This window comes from Equus asinus, unplaced genomic scaffold, assembly GCF_041296235.1.
Source record: "Equus asinus isolate D_3611 breed Donkey unplaced genomic scaffold, EquAss-T2T_v2 contig_4, whole genome shotgun sequence".
Taxonomy (NCBI): Eukaryota; Metazoa; Chordata; class Mammalia; order Perissodactyla; family Equidae; genus Equus; species Equus asinus.
The window spans coordinates 648,341-670,742 of NW_027225071.1; the positions used below are offsets into that span (position 1 = coordinate 648,341).

The following is a 22,402-nucleotide window of genomic DNA, read 5'->3' on the forward strand; positions in this document are numbered from 1 at the left end:
GATGGGAGGCCTCAGCAGGAACTGACTTCAGGATCTGGTGGTGTTTCAAGCTGGGTGCTAATTTTCTGGCTTTGGGTGTAGGGGCTGGTGCCGCATTCCAGGGAGAGGCCAGTCTCCCTGAGTTCTTGGGGAAACCAGACCCTTGAAAGCAAGGGAATGAGAATTTCCTTTCACAATGGACTTGGGAGGGGAAACATTCAGCCCAGAAGAGACAGTCATGATCCTGAGGAAACCGGAAGAAGCTGCCTCCTCGTCCGCCAAGCAGAAAGCCCTCCTTCATGGACTCACTTTATCCAGATGAGACCAAGAAGGAGGACATGATGATATGCCCTTGCAGGTGGGAGACCTGTGACAGTGGAGCCTGTGCCTGGGAGGCTCTGAAAGGCCTCACAGAAGTGACATTTGCTGTGAGCAGAGTGACAGATGAGAGGCACGCCGGCCTGTGTCTGGGAACAGTTTGAGAGTCAGGGAGAAGGCACCGCTGGTGCAGAGACTCACAGGAAGAAGTGAGTGTGACCAGAGAAGGGCAGAGGGTGGGGGTGTGGCGAGAAGGAGCCTGAGAAGGGAGTGGAGGGCAGATGGGGGCACGGCAGGGCCATGTGGTGGGAACTGGTAGGCTGTGCTTTTTGCCATCGCTCTCTGACGACATTGCTCCAAGAGGTTGCACCCAAAAAGTACAAATCCTTAACATCTCACAAATTCTGTGTGCCAGGAAGAGGGCACGGCTCGGCTGGGTGCTTCTGCCTCAAGGTCTCTCTGAAGCAGGGCCTGTGTCTCTACTGGGGCTCGACTTGGGGAGGGTTTGGTCCCAAGTTCAGTCACATGCGTGTTGATGGGTTTTGTTTGGACTGAAAATCTGAGATCCTGCGTGTCTGTTGGCCGATCATTCCCTCCATTCTCTCCTATGGAGCCTCTTCATAGGGCAACTGAAAACATGCACACTTGCTCCCCCAGTTCCAGAGAATTAAGAGGCAGAGAGAGAGACAGAAAGATGGAAACAGGAGGAGGGAAAGAGGGAGGGGGCTGGAGAAAATGAGTAAGAAGGAAGGGCCAGGCTTTTTATTCTTAACCCTGGGTTGCGTGCCATCCCATCACCTTGGCTGCATTCTGTTCAGAAGCCAGTTTCTGACCACTGTGTGTTCCACAAGGACGCGCACAGCAGAAGACAGTGAGCACCAGGAGCCATGGTGGAGGCTGCCCACCACATAGGCCGACACGAGGCACTTGGGTCTGATTCTGTCAAACAGGAGACCGTGCAAGGTTTCATGCCAGTGAATGGAAGTATCTGAATTTCCCCTAATTTCCACCTCTTAAAGGTGCAGACCTGGGAATGAGGCCCAGAGGGGCAGTGACTTTCTCAAGGTCACACAGCTGGAACCCAGTCCTGTTTTGAGGGGTACTCCACACTACATCCCACCCCTTCTTGTCATTCTTTCATCTCTAAGTGTGTGCATCAGACACATGCAAACCAGACCACAGGTGTTGTCGCTATTGTCTCTTCTACACCTGAGGACGTCCTGAGGGAGCTATTTCTGGCCTCGCCCCCATCGTGCAGGTTGGGTGATTGAGGAGGCCCTGGGAGGCCCATGGGCATTTCCAGGACACAGAGCTTGTAGGAAAAAAGAGGTCGGAACTCAGCTGCATGTCCTCAAGCTGGAACCTTGGTTCCATCACAAGGTCCTGTGTTGGGATCTGTGCTGGCTATTTGTGTACAGTTCTGGAGGTGACATGGGCAAGGAGGGTGAGCAGCCAAGATCCCAGAGAGGTTTTTGGTGGGTGTGATTGAAGGAAGGGGCCCAGGTAAGGGAAACTTGAGGAAGTGACCTCACTTCCTTGGAGACAGACCCCAACACAACTTAGCACACTGGTCTCCAGGCGCCCACAATCTAGACATAGCATCCTATCGAGCCCAGTTGAGTGGCGACACTGAAGACAAGAGGATGTTCTCCTGCTGTCTCCCGAGTTGTGGAGGCTCTGGCTTCAGGAAGGCCAAGAAAAAGAGCCTTTTCAGTCACTATAGACACTGACTTGCCCCTCACCTGCACCACCTCTGTCCAATTGGCAGGAGGAGGACTCAGGTAACACAGGGAAAGCCAACAGGGTTAGGCCACAACTGGATGCCACCCGCACAACAATTTGAGCCTCCTTGTGTGTCGGAGGGGAGTGAGAGAGGGACGGCGGTGCTGAGCGGGGACCCACCCTGGGCAGGAGCCATTTGCTCGGTGTTGGAAGCCTGGCAGTGTGTCGTGTTCCCAGCCTAGGTGGTGGCCAGCAGGATGGGAGAGTGGGTGCTGGGAACCAAGCTCCTCTACCCATAGGTTAGTCCCGAGCCCTCCAGGTGTCATCTCATTCCCTCCCTGGCTAGAGGTCTAGGCAGATGCTGCTCGGTACCTGATCTGTGCGGGGGTTTCCTCCTGTGGCCAAGTCGAGGCAGGTGCCTGAGACATCCCGGCCCGGCTCTCGGGCACTGTCTTTGCAGAGCTGCACGCAGGAGGTGGTGGAAGAGCTGGCGGATGGCTTCGGGTACTCCATCTCCCTGGACAGGGACCAGCTGCACCGCGCCATCATCAATAACCAGGGCAGCTCTGAGGTGAGAGTGGGCACGGAGGGGTCTTCCCACCCAGGCCCCTGAGATGACCAGGGCAGGCCCAGAATCCAACCTCAAATTGCCGTTCTCCTGGGACCCTAACAGGGCTGTCCCCCATGAATGTCCCACAGTCCCATTCCCAAAGGAATCTGGACTTCCGCTCCTCCCCATCAGCTGCATAGGAGGGTAGGAGGGCACTCTTTGCATTTTCCTAGGAAGATTAGAGAAAACGTTGCTGTCGTTGTCGCTTCCCAATAGGCCCTGAGTATCTTTGAATTTTGCCTTTTTTTGAAAATGAAACCTTGATAACGAGGGTCTCCAAACTCCCTTTAATGTAAAAGAAATAACCATCAGCGTGTTTGGAAGTCAAAGGGATTCTCAGAACGTGTCACTGCCCTGTACACTGTTTCCAGACCTGGGAGGGGTGAGGTGGCCACATAACATTTCCCTCCGGGTCAGGGTCTGATGAAGCCTCAGGCAGTTAGAGGGGATGTCCCTCAGCCCTCACTTTGGGCGGTTCTCAGTTCTGAGCCACAGGACCTAGAGAAGCCACTTGGCATGCCAAAGCCTCTGTTCTCCTCTCTAGAGAGGGGTGTCTGTTGAGGATTCACTGGGCTGGTGCTCTTCACAGAGGGAGCTCTGTTGTCCCTCAGCAAGCAAATGGCCTTGAGGGAGATCAATGTGGAATCCTTCGCAGGACCAAAGTCAGATTGTACTTTGAGAGCGCAGAACTTTGCTGAGTTGGGACCCCTGGCTCTCCTGTCGCAGATGTCTGGAAGGGCTAGGAGTTCCTGGGTCAGCTGCAGACCCCGATAACACTGGTGGTTCGCAGTGGTGACCCTGACTCTGTGTCCCTCCTCGTCCCACCCAGAGTGAAGATGAGTCCACTCTGTCTGTCACTGAGGCCTGCAGGATGCGTGGCCTCCAGGCAGGCATGATGCAGAGGCTCTCAGAGACTGTGCTGCCAGCCTTCCCCAGCAGAGTCCTCTGCAGTGTCATCACCTCCCTCTGCAGCTACTCAGGCTCCAGCACAGCCCACCAGGTGCTGGACCAGCTGTTTCCCAGGTGACTGCCCACCTCCTCCTCAGCACAGTGGTGACTCTGCCCACTGCCAGCTGTGTGTCTTGCCTTGGGAATGTCACCGCATCTCTCTGAGCCTGAGTTGGCTCCTCTGAAAGGTGGGGTGGCAGAGGATGAACTTGCTAGGCTTCTCCCAGGGATGAATGGGATCAGCCCTCCAGGTGCTGCCCTGGTGCCCGGCTCTGCAGAGAGGGTGGTGGGCCATGCTGTGGTTGTTGGTGGTGATTATTTCTCTGTCCCCCACGGAAAGTAGTCTTCCTCTCCCTTCACTGGCTTGTGGCTTTTTGAGTTTGGAAAAGCACCTGGAGAGCACCCTGTCAAGGAGTTTGAGATGCCATCCAGCTGGTCCTGGTGCTTGTCCTTGGTGTAGCCACTTAGGGATCTCTAGGGCCACAGAGGGGACCCGGCCCACTCAGACACCCGGGGTGGTTCTGGTTGGAGATCATTCAACAATGTCTATGAAGGACCTACTCTGAGCAGGACTTCTGGACACACTAAGTGTCACTCAGTGACTGAAGCAGACAGCCTCCCTGGCCCTCCCCTCTAATCTGAGAGTCAGACAGTCACACTTGACATCATTCACAGGTCCCATCTACCCTCCATCCCGGGCGATGCCCTCATCCCCTTTGGGACACATGGAGGCAGCTTGGCCCAATGCGTGCGGGATGCTGGAGGACAGGACCACCTCCCAAAGTGAGTGGTCTTTGGGTCGAGAAGGACGGCCTCCTGTCTCTAGCAAACAGGGTGCAGGGAGAGGATGGAGGCTGTGGCCGGGTCAGGCCTGGGAGAACCCTGCATCTCACCCATCTTGTGATTCCCATGGGAGGGCTGAGTTCTGGTGGCTTCCACTCCGGCAGGACTGGACTCAAAGAGAGCTGTGCATGGGTCCCAGGCCCCTTGAGAATTGGAAGGGAGGCTGGGCTGCGTTGTTCACTAGAGACCCACTCCCAGCAGAGTCCCAGCCCCTCCTGCCTCCCTTTCTCCACATCCACCCCTTGTGAGCACCACCGCCAGGTCCATAGTAGGAGGTGTGTGAGCAAGCTGCTCCCAAGTCTGCTGGAGTCTTCATTCCAGTGGCCCACATTCATGCAGGGCTTGGGTGGGCTGTGTCCAGACCCTTGGGGAGGAGAGTATCGGTGGGAACAAGAGACTCTCACAGACTCTGTGTTCAGCCTGCTGGATGAGCAGGCCTGCCACAGCCAGGACAGCCAGCCAGGGCTCAGGGCTGGGATGGGGCCCTCCTCTGGAGGGGGAGGGTCTGGCACAGGGGCACAGATGCTAACATGAGTGCCTTGGGAGGGCAGTGTTTAAGGAAAGGCCAGGCCACTGACTCTCTGGCCCATCTGCCTCCACGCAGTGCTATCTATTTCCTGCTGGGAACCTGGCTGGGCCAAGGGCAGGATTGCAGGGAGCCCCTGCGGTTTCCCTCTTGGACCCTGCAGCTGGCCACTCTGCACGTCAGCTTTGGTGGCTCCCACGTGGAGGGCCATGCCTACCTTCTGCCAGGCCACCTGGAGCATCTCAAGGCCATTGAGGCCGAACGGAAAGGTGAGGGGACTGGAGTCTGGGAAGACTGTCTGTGTTGAGGTTCATGGGCTAGCGTTCCCTTAGAGGCAGTGGAGCCCTTCCTATCTTTGGAAAGGCATAGAAACTGTCAGGTGTGTGGGTGAAACTTTCTCTTTATCCTCCTCCAGAGCAAGCTCCAAAGCTCCTGCCACTTCCAGAGCCAGAGCCAGTGCCATCCCCCGGGCTGGAGCCAGCTGCACCTCCAGTCTCACCACGTGTGGTAGAGCTGGAGCCAGCAGCCCCTGAGTCAGCCACTCCAGGACCAGAGCAAGGGCCATCATTAAAGGCAGCTTCAGAGCCCAGCTGCCCCTGGGCCGTGACCACCGAGGACCAGCTGCGGGAGGAGAAGCCGAACATCTTGGACTTCCCTCCCCAGCTGGTGGCAGAGCAGCTGACGAGGATGGCTGCGGTGAGCAGAGGAGCTCGCGGGGTGGGTGGCCCCTGCCTTCCCGGTGCCATGAGCCGCCCCACACCTGCCATTCCCTGCTCGGGATTCCGATGATCTGGGTCCAAATCCCTGCTCCCTCCCTTATCAACACTGTGACCTGGGCAGCTTTCTTTCTCCCCAAGCCTTCGCTGTCCCCTAGCGAACAGGGGACGGTAGAGACGGACACTCAGCACCTGCTGTACAGGGTGGCTGTGCCGATGAATGAGGTGGGAGAGAGTGGAAGGTGGGCAGAGTCTGGCCCTTTGGTGGGGGATGGGCACTCACTGAAGTGCTGCCAGGTCCTTGGGTGGATCCCCCATCTGCGCAGGTGGCCCGGACAGCCTCAGCACTTACCAGGAAGGTGATGTGTATTGACTCCAGTGGAGACAGTCAAACAAAGCTGGGGGTTGTCCCTGCCTCGGGGGGAATGTGCATGGGAATGGGGAGTGGGACCCGAGGGGCACTGGGATGGGTGGATGATGGCCCTTCTGGTGGGCATGTGTGGGCTGCCTTCTGGAGCTTGGAGGAAGTGAGACAGGGCTGGGAGCAAATGTCCCCTCCCTTCCCCACAGTCCTGAGTCCGGGGTCATCCTGGACTGGGTGCATTCAGTGGACACAGACAAAACCCAGGGACTCCCACAAGCCTCAGGCCACATGCTCTGCTTCCTGAGCTCCAGTTCTGATCTCACCCTGCTGGTCCTATGGGGGACTGTGGACGCCGAGCTGGGGTGCGGCAGGACCGGGTGACACTCCGAATCTTCTGCAGGAGCTGTTCAAGACGTTGGTGCCCGCCCACTGCCTCGGCTCCATCTGGTCCGAGCGCGACAACAGGGAACGAGACTACCTGGCACCCACCGTCCGTGACACTGTGATGCACGACAACACCGTGGCCAATTGCATCCTCGTCACCTGCCTTGGGGACGCGAGCATGACAGCACAGGACAGGGCCAGGGTGGTTGAGCTGTGGATCAGGGTGGCTGAGGTAAGCCTTGGCACGCCCTGTCTGGATGCGTGAGAATTGCCTCTTGTTTCTCTGCTCTCAGGATTGAAGTCTGGGGTCTTAGTCCCTGGACTGTCCCTTGACCCTCATGCCAGGGCCACGTTGACCTTGACTTGAGGTCCCAGTGGGGACAAGCTCACTTCCTCCCTTGTGCTGAGCTACAAATCCTTGCGCCTGGCAGTGTTACTCGTCGGGTGGCAGGTGTGCCCTCCCTGGCTTCCCTGGACATGTGTCTCCTCCAGGACAGGGGAAGTCCATGAGGGGACAGAAACCAGAGGCAGCAGAGCTTCAGCTCCCCCTCACAGCTCCATCTCTTCGCTTCCCCAGGAGTGCCGATGCCTCGGGAACTTCTGTTCCCTCCACACAATCCTTTCTGCCCTGCAGAGCCCTGCCATTGCCCGTCTCCAAGACACCTGGGGACAAGTTTCCAGGTGGGTAGTGGGTGGTCTGCTCTCCAGCCAAGCACCATGAGGGTGAGGTGGCCCAGGCAGCCTGATTTGGGCCGGCATGTCCCCCAAAGTCAGCTGAGACCACCTGGGAGACAGCGAATGCCGGGCACAGGGACTGACCTGGGTGCTGGGTCTCTGAGTCTCTCAGCGCCCTTCGGCCAGCAGTTCCGTCCCAGGGATTCATTTCCTTCCAGACCAGATCCTGGCTTGAGCCCAGGTGGAGATTCTCAGGTGTTTCCTTTGCAGCAACAGAAGCCTCTATGCAGCTGAAACCAACACTGTTCCAAAGAGATCTGTTTGGGACATCTGGGAATGGAGGCCCCAAGGGACAAGAGGAGAGGCCCCTCCGCAGTCCCATGGGGACCTTAGAGCTCAGAGCACCCCAGAGAAATCCCTCATCCAGGTCCCAGGCAGTTTGGATCTGCTGGGTTCTCAAATAAATGGGACTTGCCTTCAAGCATCCCACAGTTTTTCTTGCTTTCTTTCTTTCTTTCTTTCTTTCCCCACCCCGCAGGGAGAGTTCTCGAACCTGGAAGAAGTGGGTCAGGAGAGAGAAACGCGTGAGCAGGGAGCTGCTGGTGCAGGTAACCTGGAGGCTGGAGATCTGGAAGGAGGCCAGAAGGAGAGGGGAGGGGGGCATCCCGAGGGGATCCTAGGAGGTGAGGCTATGGCAAGGCTCGGCCCAGGCTGGGGGTCAGAGAGCCCCGTGAGGGTGGGGCAGGCCGGGGCCACTCGGCCAGGTCCCCCAAGACACCCTGCCCTCCCCCTCCCTGTCTGTTCAGCTGGGGTCTGGACACACCCCTGGAGTCCAGAGGTCGGGGCCTTGGTCAGATTTGGAGCCAGGGCTGGGGTGAAGGCAGCGGGGACAGGGCCTGTAGCTGGCACGGGGAGCGGCCTCTCCCAGTGGGTCCTTGAGCCAGTCACTGCCCCTCTGGGGGCCTCCGTCTCCTCCTCTGGGAAGTGGAGGGAAATGATCAGCGGTGCAGGCCTCCCAGCGGGGTGCTACCATCCAAGGGAGGACAGGAACGGGAGGAGATTTGTGCCGGCTCCTCCTCGAGAGGTGAGGGGAGAGCAGTGATGACACGCAGATGACTCTGAGTCCTCAGGAGACTCCTGGAAGCAGGTGACGTTCTCCTCACACTTTTCAGCTGAGGAAAGAGGGCCAGGGAGGCCTGGGCAGGCCCAAGGTCACACAGGACTGAGTCCTGGAGCCAGGACTGGTCTAGAATCAGAGCACCCTGGAGGTGGGAGCAGCAGAGGCAGCAGGGGACTGGAGCCGATGGCCAGGGTCTGAGATCAGGGGCCTTGGGGGACATGCGGAGGGGAGTATGGGCGCACTGACCCTGTCCTCGGCCCCGACAGGAGGCGACCTCCGTGTTAAAGACTGCAGAGAGGGCCCGCCAGGGAGCCCAGGAGAGGCAGCGGCAGCAGGTGAGGGTGACTGTGGGGGAGGGGCCCAGGAGTCAGAGGAGAGGGGGCTCCCCCTCCCAGCTGGAGACCTCCCTCAGGAGAGGGGCCTTCCTCCTCAGGCGAATCTGCTGTGGCTGCCAAGCATGACGGGCCTGCAGTGGCAGTGAGCAGGAGGAGGCCTGGAAGGGCTGGCAGCAGGGCAGATTTGGGGTGGGGAAGGGCAGGGGCCACTGCCCCTGGGAGGGGCCAACAGCCAGCCCTGGGACTTGACTGATGGAGTTTGGTGTTCCTGGACGGAAGCGGGGGAGGGAATTGTGTGTGTTGGGGTGTCCCGACGATCCTAGGCTGCTCTGTGTGGGAGCGTGGGGTGGGCAGCAGGCTGGGCTGAGGGGTTTCAGGGGAAGGTTCATGGGGGCACCTGAGAGCGGGAGCTCATCACCATGCCCATCCCGATGGCGGCACAGGGTGTCGTCCCCTCCCTGGTGACGTTCTTCCGTTCCCTGGAGCTGCTGGACGCTACGATGGAGGATTATGTGGAGGTGAGTGAGCCTGGAGGTGGGTCCGGGGGCTCAGGCTCCTGAGGGTGGGGAGGAGAGAGTCCTGTCCTGAGCCCTGAGCTCTCTGCATTTGGCAAAGGTCCTCTCAGCAGGGCCTCCAGCCTCGTGTGGGAGTTAGGGTGTCAGGCCCATCTCCCCAGTGGGTGATGCAGGCTCTGCATAAGCCACCGTCCAGGTTCCCTGGGCTGCTGAGGCTCAGAGCTGCCTGACTGTGTGGCCGCAGGAGGTGGTGTCTGAGCTGGACTCAGCCTCTCCCTCTGGCCCTGCCAGTGAGGGAAGAGAAGTCGGGCCCCTCCCAGTCAGGAAGCACATCAGAGGCTGAGCTGTCCCTTCCTGCCTGAGGCCTCAGTCTCCCCACGTGTCATCAGAGAGGGTTGGGTCACAAGGTCTGTTGCCTCAGTTGCTCTGCGCCCCCTGCTCTGGAGCCCAGAGACTGGCCCAGGTCCAAGTCCGGGCTCTGGATGGGCCTGCCCACTGGCAGTAGTGCAACATTGCAAGAGGTGTGGACGGGGGCTAGTGCTGGCCCAAGGGGGCTGTTTCTGATGGACTGCGGCTGTCTGCTTTCCAGGGCAATGTGCTCAACTGTCGGAAATGGAATGAGGTAAGCGGCTGCGGCCTCCCGGTGGGGAGGGTGGGGGTTGGAAATCAGAGACCCCCCCGCAGTGGGCAGGACCCCCTCTGGCCCAATCCCCATTTGGATTGGGACATTTATTTGCACAGTTCGATATACAGAGCTAGGGATCCTATGGCATTGGCGGGTGGGGGAAGGGCTGGCATCAAAGACTCCTTCCTGGAGGAGGAGCTATTTTGGGCCAAGTGTGAGAGCAGGCAAGCCCTGACTGGAATCGCAGGGAGGGAGGGTTCCCAAGTGGGCAAAGGCCCCAGACTGGCCCCTTGCCCCCTTCCTCACCCCCTCCACGAGCCCTGCAGGGTCCCCCACTCAGGCCCTGTGGGCATCCTGTGCTTGCTCTGTCCTAGCAATTCAAACTGATGGACGAGATCGAGCTGCTCCAGGAGGCTGCAAATCTGTACACCGTGCAGCCCGACGAGCACTTTGGGGCCTGGTTCCAGGCCGTGGAGCCCCTGAGCAAGGAGGAGAGGTGAGTCGGGTCAGGAGTTGGGGGAGGGCAGGGCAGCCTCTCTCTGCTGACCAGCTCCAGAGCCCATGGCCGTTGCTCCATGGTCAGCCCCTGATCCGATTGCATGGCGACCCCTGGGGCCCTTCGACCCCAGCTGCTGGCAGGCTCCAGGATGCACATGTGATGTGTGGCTCCTGAGAGCTCCCAGCTCCGCTCTGTCCTGTAGCTACAGCCTGTCCTGCCAGCTGGAGCCCCGATACCACTGGGTCAGAAAGATTCGACTCTTCTTCAAAGGCAAGAAGAACCGCTCAGGCCAGAGTGAGTGTCCAGACCGGCAGTGGCTGAAACCATGGGCTCAGGAAACATTCAGGCTGAGCGTGGGCCTGGGGAGGCAGACAGCTGGCCCTGGGTTCCAGCTCCACTGCTGAGCAGTCCCGTCCTGGGCGATTGCACTCACGTTTCTGGGACTGGTTTCCTCCTCTGTGAAGTGGGTGATGCTAAATATCAGCCCCTGTGTCAGGGACAGATGGGGTGCTCTTGGCTGACTGAGCACTGAGCACAGGGCTGGAGCACAGAGCGCAGTGGGGGCCGGGATGGGGTGTGCACTGTGGTTCCAGGGCAGGTCGCTCAGGAAATGCCTCTCTTTCTCCAGACACCAGACCCCCAACCAAGGGCCCAGTGGTGGTGGTCGATGACCCTCCTGAGACCAGCTGAGCTACAGCGGGGACACAGCATTGACACTCAGGGTGCACAGGGCCACCTCCCCTGATTCTGATGAGGAGAACTTTGTGATCCGTTTCTTGGGGTCCCCTGTTGGCCACGAGAGAAGGCACCAACCCCTCTTCCCCCTCCCCCCTTTTGCCCAGCACCTATTTCCCTATTTGGCGGGGCCATATTTTGTTGTCAATGGTAAATGCTCCGTTTGAGTATTATATTAAATTGTTGCTTCTTTCTAATCCTGGGAGTGGAGGTGTGAGTCTTTCGCTCGCAGCACTCATGGAAACCAGATCCAGAAACTCACATTCCTCCTCGAATTTAGAAATCTCCCAGAGTGAGCGGCTCAGTTTATGTGGAGAAGGGAGAAGTGCCAGTCCCCTCCCTGGCTACTGAAGGACTTGCCCAAGTGCCCCTCCCGCCGAGGACAGGATCATTGCAGTGTGGTTCACCCTGTCCAGGAGCAGAGATGGCCCCTCCGACCTCTTGGGACTAAGCGGTTGGAGGCGTTTTCTCAGCCAGAGCCACAACCACTAAGCTGGGTGTGTCTGTCAAAGTAGCACGTGCCTGTCCCTAGCACACGTCCTGCCCAGGACAGTGGCTGCCTTTTGACACTCTGCCGGAAGAGGGAACATTTTCCCGGTTTCTCTTGCACACAGATTAGGACCTTGTTTTCTGATTCAGTCTCCGCAATGGCTTCAGCTCTAAGTGGGGAAAATACCGTCAAAAGCTCAAAACGTGCACATAGAGAGGATGAGGCCAGAGGAAGGTCCTGTGGACATGGACCATGGGCAGGCAGGACTCTTCCTTCTCGGGCCCACTAGGGGCTCCCTGTTCACCTCTGACCTAGACTGGATCCCCCTGGGCTTCTGGTCCCTGACTCCGAATACCATTTCCTGCTTGTTGCCTGTCCAAGGGGAAAGCTGTGGGATGCAGCTTTTAGGGCCTCAGCCAGGTCTCCCTCCATAAACCTAGTGCTGCCTGTGAGCTAGGATTTTCAGCATCTCTGCACTTTTGCATACAATTTTATCTTGGGGCAGAAATTCCCTAGATGCCCCCAGCCTTTCTATTCATCATCCTGACCAGGAATGACCCTACAGTCTCCCTGCTGCCGAGGGTGACTTCTGCGCCTGTGTGCTTCCCAGGCCCGTGGTGTCAGACAGTCCCAAATTTACACAATCTGGAGTATTTTTAGTGATTTTCCTAAAGTCGTTGCTGTGCCTGAGCCCAGCAAGTGTGCAGACCCTCGGCTGGCTGTGTTCTTTTCCACAGTCTTGTGCTGTGGTTCTGTCATGGGGATGTGTGCCTTTCCTGTTGGGAGCTTTGAAAGAGGAGGCCTAAGAAGGGTGTGAGTTGGGGGTCCTGCGGGGAATGTCAGTAACCTGATGATCTGTGGATGTGCGTGGACACAGCCTTACCAAGGGAAATGCTGAAATGCTTCCCATCTGGGTGCTAAACAGACACTGCTCTGAGCTCAACAGGAGCACCGGGTCCAGAAGCAGGAGCGAAAGCGTGACCACCCACCCTTTGCAATGTCGTTCCTTGGAAAGAGCCTGAAAGACAAGGGCTGGGTGAAGCGCTTGGCACTTCTGAGTTATCCCCTCCTTCCTGGTGGCTGCAAGTGTCACTCAGACACAGGCAGGCTGGGCTCTGCCAGGGAGGCCGTCTCAGCACAGCGGGAAGCTGAGGATCAATCCTGGTCCCTGGCAGCCCAGGTCTTTGCTGATGCGGCACAGCCACCCAGCAAAGAGACTTGCCAGAGGAAGGTGGGGAAGGCTGTCCAGTCCCTCGGAGGAGAAAGAGTCGTGGCAGGTCCCAGGGCTAGCCCAGGGCTGGGATGAAGGCATGGGTGTCCCAAGAGAGTCTCCTCCGGGACTGGGGTGCTCCTGAGAGCCGACCCAGCAGGTAGCAATATTTAGTTTGTTGTGGGAGTACAGCTGTGGACACAGGAGGCACCATTCATCCCATCTTTGGGTTTCCAAATTGGAAGTAGGTTGTGGAAGTCCACGAGGAAAGAAATTAGCAAATCTGGATGAAATGTTTCTTGTTCAAGGCACACAGAAGTTACCAAAACTGGCTTCCTAGAAGCTGACTTAGGGGAAGAGAAAGTAACAATGTGAGTCCCTTGAAATGCCTCAGGTGAATATGGTCTTGACAGGAAATGCTCAAAATGTTTGAGGAACTGGTAAGTTGGGTGCCATTTAAACTATTCCAGGTCTAAGGTGGGGATGGATGCTTGCATCTTGGCTTCCACTGCAAGCGAAAACAAGGCCACGTTGGGATTCAACTCAGTCTTTCCAAAGTGGTCGATGAGACGGCGTTTGTACTCCTCACTCACGGACCTCGAGAACATCTTGCCGTGTGGTCCATGCACAGATGCATCTTCCATTTATGGGAGCTAACAAAAAATCTGTCCAGTTGACAGCCATACCATCCAGCCTAAAGCCGTCTCCCCCTACTCACAGTGCCCTGAACACCTGTCTTGCTGATTTGGACACGATTTGCCTCATCACAGTGAGAGAGCCATGCCAGGGGGTTCTAGAGCCCCGGGAACCATGTTCACACCCCCTCTATCTGCCAAGAAAGGAGCATCTCTGGACGGGTAACCTGAGTCCAGAACCCTGCCTTTCCCTAGGCTTGGTTTAGGATTTGTCCCTGAATGGCATGACTCGCCCATTCTCCTGAATGCTGCCCCCTGGCTTAGGTGTGTCTGGAAGAATTACCAGCATAGACTGGCCTTTCTTTCACCCTTGAGGAGACCAACGAGGACGCCCCTCGACTCGCCAAGCTGCCCCTGGGTTTCGATGTCTACCAGGCCTGTCCCTGTGATGCCAAGACCTTGGAGAGCACACTGTTCTGGCTCTCTGGAGGGAATCGGACTCTCCCTAACTACAAGCGCCCGACTACAGCAAATCCGTGGCCACTGTTACAGGAACAACTTCAGCACTGTCAGCCGAGGTCGGAACCCTTCTGGAGCTCTCCAGAAGCCCCCAGGTAAGAGGGTCTGAATGCTGGAGAGAGAGATTCTGGTCTTCCCCCATGCCTTTCTCTCAGCCAATCACAGGGAAAGGCAGAGCTCTACATAAGTCCTCCCAGGGACATCCTCCCATGGGGAGATTGTTAACTGGGTTGGGAAGGAAGACCACGGTGAAGGAGAAGTGCCGTTGAAACATTGAGACTCAGCCCAGACTCATGCTCAAGGCCAAGGCATCCACCCCACAGCTCCTGGGAATATTGGCTGAGGACAGCTCACAGCTCTGTCCCTCACAGGACATTCCCACAGTGTAGGAAAGTGCCTAATCCGAGGATGCAGCCCTCCCCAGGGACAGCCAGGGGCCCATGTCTGGCAGATAAGAGAGTAAGAAGCCTGGTTCCCTTGTCTCAATTTGGCACAACACCAAAGGGCCGTCCCAGCTCCAGAGATCCCTGAGGGTTGGCTGAGACCCAGTGGCAGCAGGCTTGGGCTTCAGCTTCTCCTGCGACCATCTCTGCTTTGCTACCTTCCCATAGGGATATCTCTCCAGAACACTTCCATACACTTTCCACATGCAATACTCCCCATCAGACTCAGAGTCTCTTGGCAGGGCCCTGATATGTGACAAGCAGCCGTCAGCAGACACGACTTCTGACCATAGCAACATGAGATTCACGAAATTCTGCTTTGGGAGAATCACCTTTTAGACAATCTGAGAGGGTAGGTCATCGTAATCTTCAGGACAACCTTAGGTAATGCTCTGGTAAGAAATTAAATGCAATGATTAAGAAATCCATGACTCAAGATGTATTTCTCCTCAGATTTACATCAAACATTGGTCGCCGGGGTGAAGGGAACCCTGCTTCCCAAGTCTCGTTGGGCAAGGCTGATGGAGACCCCATGACCTTGTTGCTACACCATCTGAAACTCACGCCTTCTTCCATTGCCACTGAAGGACACAAAGAGCACCTGGGGCCTTACACACCCTCCTTTCTCCTTTGGCCTAAAAGTGATGCCTTGGGCAGAAGTAGCCACACATCCATTCGAAAACCAAGAGGGCTAGGAAACCTAGTCTTGTGTGTGCCAGAATGAAAGGAGAACTGGATGCAGTCTGCCACGCTCTTTCTCTACACCAAAGCAGACAGTCGCTCTCCCCGTCACATACAGTGTTCCCTCGCCCTGTTTCCCCAGGAGGACATCCGAAGACCCACTGAACTCAGGATCTCTAGAAGATCCTTAGGCTAACAGATCCAAGTGTTCAGTGGCCACACATGACAAACACTACAGAACTTTCAGGGTTGGATCAGAGTATCCCCTAAAGAAACTATCACCATCGATTGCAGTCAGCATCCCCCAGAAATGCTGGGGAGGGGGAGAACATGATTTCCCTAGTTGTCACGTCATAATATTCCAAATGGTAAGTTTTCTGCCAAAAGTCCCAGGGCATACAAAGAGACAAAGAAGGATGGCTCCTACCTAGGAAAAATCTAAGAACACATGGGGTCCCTGAGGAAGCCCTCAGGGGCGAGCACACAAAGCTTTCTCTGGTTGTTGCTGTTCACATTCCTGTGTCGAGCCTCTGTCTTCCTAAGCAGCAATATGCTGAAAACCTCTGTTTTAGGGTCAAGACAGAGTCAGAGGTCGTGGATGCCGGAAATGGATTTGTCTCTTTTCTTCTGTCTTTGTCCGGGACTGTACCTACTGCCTCATCTCGATTTACAGGGAAAACCTGGGAAACCTACCCAAACAAGTGTGTTTTGGTTCCTGCAGGCAGAATACGGAAAATACTGCAGTTATTTTGGGTGACGAAACTCAACTTCGTGGAGCCACTTTCCACCTCAAGGTGAATTTTGCTTAGAAAAAATTAAACATAGAGTTATCAATGATCTAGCATGTTCATTTGAGATTTTCTGGCATGGAGGGCTGTGGCATCTGATCCGAAGGTCCGACTGTGGACCACATTTCCCAAAGGCCAAGGGGCAGAGACACGCAGCTTCTCTGTTTCCAGTAAAAAAAGACTCCATTTCCCAGCAGGCAGCGGGCGGGAGGGGCGCGGCTCCAGGAGTTTGTGAGCAGGCAGTTGGCCAGCCTGGGCTCCGCCCCCACGGGTCGTCCTGTTGGCCACGCCTCCTCACACGCTCTGCTCCCGAGGGGGCACAGCCTCTCCGCTCACACTGCTCCTCGCGCTCCTGCTGTCTCCCCTCCCAGGGCGGCTCGACTGCCCCGCCTCCTCTGTGGCCACGCCCCCTGCTCGCCACGCCCCCCTCGCCCCGCCTCCCCGCTCTGCCTGTCACTCAGAGTTATGCTCTCTGGCCTTCCCCTGTGAGGCTGCAGGCTGCAGCCCCGGCTCCTCTGTCTCCGCGCCTCCCCGCTCGCCCCGCCTCCTCACTCGCTCCGCCCCCCGCCCCTGAGCCAATGGGGAAGCCCCAGACGTCCGCGTCAGGCGTGGCGGTGCCACCGTGTGGAGCCGGTGAAAGGGGCTGCAGGTTCAGACCGGCGTGAGGGGCGTGCCTGACGCGGAGAGCCGGCAAGCTGGGGCCTCGCGGGCGTCCGCGACGATCCGGTTCCCCTCAGCCCAGTGCGCGCGGGGCTGTCCCGTCCAGGCCTCGTCCCTCCTGGGCGGGAGCGGCCGGTCCAACGCGCGCCGCGTCGGGCGCTCGGCCGGCGGAGGACGGTCTGTGCCGCCCTGGCCCGCGAGGCCCCCGGGGTCCGTGCGTCGCTTCCGCGGGGAGCTCGGGCGGGAGCGCTTTGACGGGGCTCCGCGGAGACGAGGAGGCCCTCGGAGGACGGCGGGCAGGGCCGCAGCGGGGCGGGAGGGCCGCTCCGAGGGGAGACGCGCCCTGAGCCCGGGCACGGATCCCCGACAGCCTTCCGGGCGGCGGCGCGGCCCTGGCCCGCCGTGTCCGCTGAGGCCTGCGGGGCGCTGTCCTCGAGGGCCGGGGCGCGGGGCTCGCGGGCTGCACAGGGCTCCTCGGGGCCTCCGTCCCCTCCGTCCCCTCCGTCCCCGCTTCCCAGCGATGGCGGGGCCGTCCTGGCGGCTGTCTGAGGCTCAGAGAGGCAGCCTGCTGAGCTCCCCGCTCTCAGGGGCTCGAGGGAGGGACAGCCGGCTGAGTCCGGGCGGAGGGAGCGGGAGGCCGCCTGCTTCTCTACCTGCCTCCCCGCGACTCACCTGGTTGTGTCTCGCCTGGTGTGGACGCCTCCCGTCTCCCCACAGCTCCCTGTCCTGGAACGACCGGGATGCCCTGCTTGGCTGTGGGAGGGCGGTGGGTTGGGGGACAGTGGAAGAGCCTCCTGAGTTCTTGTTCTTGTTCTCTGTTTTACTGGGATCGCCTGTAGAGGCTGAAATTTGCAAGCGTCGGAGGAAACACAGGGCAGCATTTCTTTGTAGGAGTTCAGAGCGACAGCCCCTTGCTTTTGAGGCCATGCTGAGCAGGATGGTTTGGGGAAGGATTTGGTCTATGATCATAAAGCAGTTGCAGAGGGAAGCAGAGTTATTTCCTGTCACCATTGGGTCCTGCTGCTGTTTATGCTGTTGCAACTGGCGTGTCGTGATTGGCATTAAGTTTCTGAGTAGACGAGGCGATGTTCCTCTGCTCCCTGGAGAAGGGAAGGTGTCTCGGGAGGTCGCTTAAAGGCTTTCTCTGCAGAAGGGGCCGCAGGTGGTGTTCTCTGCCTCCTGACGGTGCCGCTCAGATTCTGGGTCGGCACCGTGACCAAACTTTTGGACTTAATAACAGGTCACCATGTGAAGCACTCCTGTCACTTCAGCGCTAGCATCTGCGTGAACGATCTGCACGGATATTTACAGGGTAACGGCTTGCTGTTGTGTTCAGCGCTGCAGCAGTTGTGAAGCCAATGAGATGATGCAGGGCTGTGTCAAGCGTAGAACCTGGCTGACAGCAAGTGAGAAAGGGCCCAGGAGGGGCCATTTGACCTTCGTAGAGGCGTGACTTCCAACACGATGACTCGTCCACGGAGGAAGGTGGATCGGTGCTCTCAGGCTGTTCTGTGATGACATCTAGGTGAGCACGGCATTTTCACAAGTGCTGAGGGGACGTGTGATGGTGTGAGGGAGCCTTTTTGTTGGTAGTTACTTTGGGGGCATCACTAGGGAAAATAAGTTAGAGAGAATGTAGTAACACCAAGTCCTGCCAGTACAGACTGATTCTGGAAGGAAACTCAGGAATCAAGCTTCTTTCTCTGTTCTGTTTTTCCAGTGTCTGTGCTTCATCACGGGGTCTTCATTCCTCAATAGTATTTCCGTCTTTCATGGTTTATTCTTTGTCTCCCATTTTGGGAATGTCTGTTTATCCTCCTTCAATAGTTTGTTTTTGCAGTCATTAAAAAAATCTTTTTTTTCCCAGCAATTGATGTATGGTAGGCACTAAATCTTATTCTGGATATTAAGTAATGACTAAGACACTGTTTATTCTCACAAGGCACTCATTGGCTAAACATGATGGGAGATGTAAAAAACTGTAATATCCAGAGGTGACATTGAACTCTGGTGAAGTCTATCCAAAGAAGTTGACTCTTCAGTGAGAGTCTAGTGAAAGCTTCACAGACAAGCTTGTGACTGTGCTCAGCCTTGAACAAGGTGTTGGAATTCTCCCAGGTGATCGAGAGGTGGGAGCACTCCAGGATGAGCCGGGAGAGGAGGACGTTTAGGGGGTAATTAGACTGGAAGTTGTGTGTATAAAATTGCAATACGACATTGTAATGCAGATTATTCCTATTTGACCAATACTGCATAGCAGAGGGTGGGAAATGAGCCTGGTCAGAGAGAACACAGTCAGGTTAAGAAAGAGCCTTATATTTTGGCCACAGGATTGTGGTTTGATTCTGAAATTAGTGGACGGTAAGTGCAGGTTTCCTGCGAGGGGACAGCCATGATCAGGTCTGCTCTGTGGAAAAGTCACCCAGGTCAATGTGAGGAACAGACTGTTGCTGCTTTCAAAGTGTGAGAGAGACTGAGGGACGGAAACAGCACGGGAACCCTGGGAGTGGAAGGAGAGGAGCGGGTCTCTGAGGGGTGAAAAATAATGTATCCCAAAATTCCAATTAATTTTTCCATTAAGTAGTGAATTTTTACTAGAAACAATGCCAGAAATGTTATATTCATTATTTAAATCTCCCAGAAACTATGAATTTGGTATCATTATCCTATTTCATGAAGAATGTGACTGTAGTGACAGTGCTTGTGCAGGGCACATAATGGAGTCTGGAGACATGTTCAGAACTCATGGTTTCCAGGTATTTTGCATTTCGCTAGTACTCTGATTTTTAATTCACTTTATTTTTTGAACAGTTGTACAGTTACAAAAACTTGCTGTGATAGTACAGAGAGTTTCCCTCAGCTCCGCTCGCAGTTTCTGCTCTTATGAACACATCCTGTCTGCTATCCTACACTACATTTAGTCCTTTCTGCCTAGCCTCCCCTGGCTGTGACAGGTTCTTGGGCTTTCCTTGTTCTTGAAGAACTTGGTAGTTTTAGGGAGTAATGGTGAGGTGTTTCGTAAAATGTTCTCCAACAGAATTTGTTTTATTCTCATGATTAGATTGGGATTATGGATTTGGGACAAGAAGATCAGAGAGGTAAATTGCCATTTTCATCTCATCATTTCAAGGGTCCATGCTCTCCCTGTGACTTCCCCCCATTGATGTTAATGTTGGTCACCTGGCTGAGGCAGCGTTTGTCAGATGTCTCCCCTGCACAGTCACTCTGTCCCCTCTGTCCACACTGTGCCCTTTGTAGGGACTTTTGTCTGTGCAGCCCGTGCCTAAGAAGCGGAGAGTTAGCCTCGACCTCCTTTAGAGCAGAATGTCCGAGTGAATCATTGGTATTCTCCCGCACAGGAGATTTGTGTCTTTTCATTTCCTTATTATTCAGTTATTTACATTGTTACAGTATTGATATTCATACATTCTCCGGATTATAATCCAACAACTTTATTTATTTTGTTTCTCAGGTTGTTCCAGCTTTGGCGATTGAGAGCTCCTTCAGTTAGTCGATGTGTCCCTTTGGTGTCCCCCCAGCATTCTTGGCTTTTTTTGAGTAGCATTTCATGACTTTCTTATGTTGAATGACACTTTAGTCTCATTTTCTTACATTTCCTTCTCGAATCCTAGAATTGGTTATTTCTACAAGGAACCCTGTTTCCTTTTGTTGGACTGTGGTATTAGAATTAAGACCTGGGTACCAGGTGTGTTTGCAGCTGTCAGGGCATTAGGTTCTTTCAGCGGACATAGCAGGGAAATATATCTGTGTGTAGTAGCCTGTGTGTATTCAAACACCTATAAATATATCTATACACAGCCTTCTGTGTCTATGTTCAGCTAAAGTAAGTTCATACTGATGTCTCCAACTCTATCACCACGTGGATCATTCTAGCCTCTTCTCCTTGCTTATCTGTAAACTCCTACTCCAAATAATAACCTTGTGCCCACTGTTCACTGTCCATTTACTTATCTGCTCATTTTCAGTCCACATGGATAGAAGTATCAGCATTGTTAACAATACCCCCCGGGTCACAACTTTATCAGCTACAATACAGTGCGTCTGCACAGTTTCTTTCATCTTCAGTTTTACAGACTCGACTCACTTCCCAAATTACATATTTCTGCACCTTTTCACCCACTCCCTTCATTCAGACTGTTTCATACATTTGTAATACAGTTAGATTTTTTCCACAGTTTTCATTCACTTTGGGAATTTTCTTGGACACATACGTGGCTTTTTGCTTGCACACATTGTTTCACTCTCTGTGCTATAAAATTCAGAGTTTTGATAACTATCTAAGGTTTTTTCCATATTTACAGTATTATGCAGAAGAGTTTCACTGCACTAAAAAATCCCTTGTGCTTTATCCATTCGACTCTCCTTCCTCTTCCATGAAGACCGTGCTACTACTGACATTTTATTGTCTCTATACATTTGCCTTTTCTAGAATGACATAAAATTGGTGTTCTACAATAGCCTCTTCAGATCGCTTCTTTCACTTAGAAATAAGCGTTAAAATTCATTCATGTCTTTTTGTGACTTAATGCTTTGTTTCCTTTTATCACTAAATAATAATAATCCATTTTATAGCCGTACCCCGGTTCTTTCTCCACTCACCTATTGAAGAACATCTTGGTCATTTCCAGTGCTTAGAAAGTATAAATAAAGCTACTATCTATATTAGCCCACAGGTGTTTTGTAAACCTATTTCCAAATTACTTGGGTAAATACCTAAGAATGCAGTTGCTGGATTGTGTGGTAAGACTATGCTCATCTTTGTAAGAAACTGCCAAACTGTCTTCTGTTATGGCTGTACCATTTTGCTTTCCAGATCGCAATGAATGAGAGTTTGCTTTGCCCCACATCCTCACGTGCAGTTGGTATTGTCAGTTTCCTGCATTTATCAGTTCTAATAGGTGTGTAGAAGTGTCTCATTGAGGTTTTATTTGAAATTCCCGAATGACCTGTGGCGGTGGTTGTCTGTCCTCAGGCTCGTTTGCCATCTGTATGTCTTCTTTGGTGAGGGATATATTCAGGTCTTTTGCCCATTTTTCAATAAGGTTGTTTATTTTTTTGTTGTGGTTGACTTTTTTTTTTTGAAGATTTTATTTTTTCCTTTTTCTCCCCAAAGCCCCCCAGCACATAGTTGCATATTTCTCATTGTGGGTTCTTCTAGTTGTGGCACGTGGGACACTGCCTCAGCGTGGCTTGATGAGCAGTGCCATGTCTGCACCCAGGATTCGAACCAGCAAAACACTGGGATGCCTGCAGCAGAGCGCGCGGACGTAACCACTCAGCCACAGGGCCAGCCCCCTGTTGTGGTTGACTTTTAAGAATTCTTTACATATATCTTGGACATATTTTCTTTATCATATATCTGTTTTGCGAATATCGTCTGCCAGTCTGTAATTTGTCCTTTGACTCATCGATTTTGCCTTCCACAAAGCAGGAGTTTTTAATTTAATAAAGTCTAACTTGGGGCCAGCCCGCTGGCACAGTGGTGAAGTTCACGCACTCCACTTCGGCAGCCTGGGGTTCACAGGTTCGGATCCTGGGTGTAGACCTACACACAGCTTGTCAAGCCATGCCGTGACAGCATCCCACAGGACAAATAGAGGAAAATCGGCACAGATGTTAGCTCAGGGTCAACCTTCCTTACCAAAATAATAAATAAAGTCTAACATCAGTTTTTTTTCATAGATTACATTTTCAGTTTGTATCTTAATAACATAATTCCAGATTCGAGTCCACTTAGAGTTTGTTGCATAATCTTTTTAGAAGTTGTATTGTTTTGCATTACATTTAGGTCTCTGTTCCATTTTCTAAAAGTTTGTGAAAGTGTAAATTCTAATCTATGTTCATTTTTGTAAGAGCTTTAATGAGGTGCAATTGATAGAAAAAGAACCTGACATTTCTAATATGTACTATTTGATGACTTGCCCCCCCATATCAACTGACAGATATGTATAAATTTCTCCTTTAGCCTGTGACAGGGTGGATCACATTGATTTGATTTTGGAATGCTGATACAACCTTGCATACCTGAATAAATTTCCTCT

General features: G+C 54.4%; 1 protein-coding gene across 2 annotated transcripts; it reads left to right on the forward strand.

Moving 5' to 3' along the window:
* The first annotated feature begins 7,359 nt into the window (after positions 1-7,359).
* On the forward strand, positions 7,360-11,109 carry LOC139039644 (ral guanine nucleotide dissociation stimulator-like). 2 transcript variants are annotated; one of them, XM_070503638.1, is made up of 7 exons: positions 7,360-7,693; positions 8,472-8,540; positions 8,984-9,058; positions 9,645-9,677; positions 10,055-10,176; positions 10,382-10,473; positions 10,808-11,109. In XM_070503638.1, the coding sequence occupies exons 1-7, from the start codon at positions 7,550-7,552 to the stop codon at positions 10,867-10,869; spliced, it is 597 nt and encodes a 198-aa protein (XP_070359739.1). In that variant the 5' UTR covers positions 7,360-7,549; the 3' UTR covers positions 10,870-11,109. The 2 variants fall into 2 exon arrangements, with proteins under 2 accessions (XP_070359739.1, XP_070359740.1); XM_070503639.1 differs by lacking the exon at positions 7,360-7,693 and adding an exon at positions 8,066-8,232.
* The last annotated feature ends 11,293 nt before the right edge of the window (positions 11,110-22,402 follow it).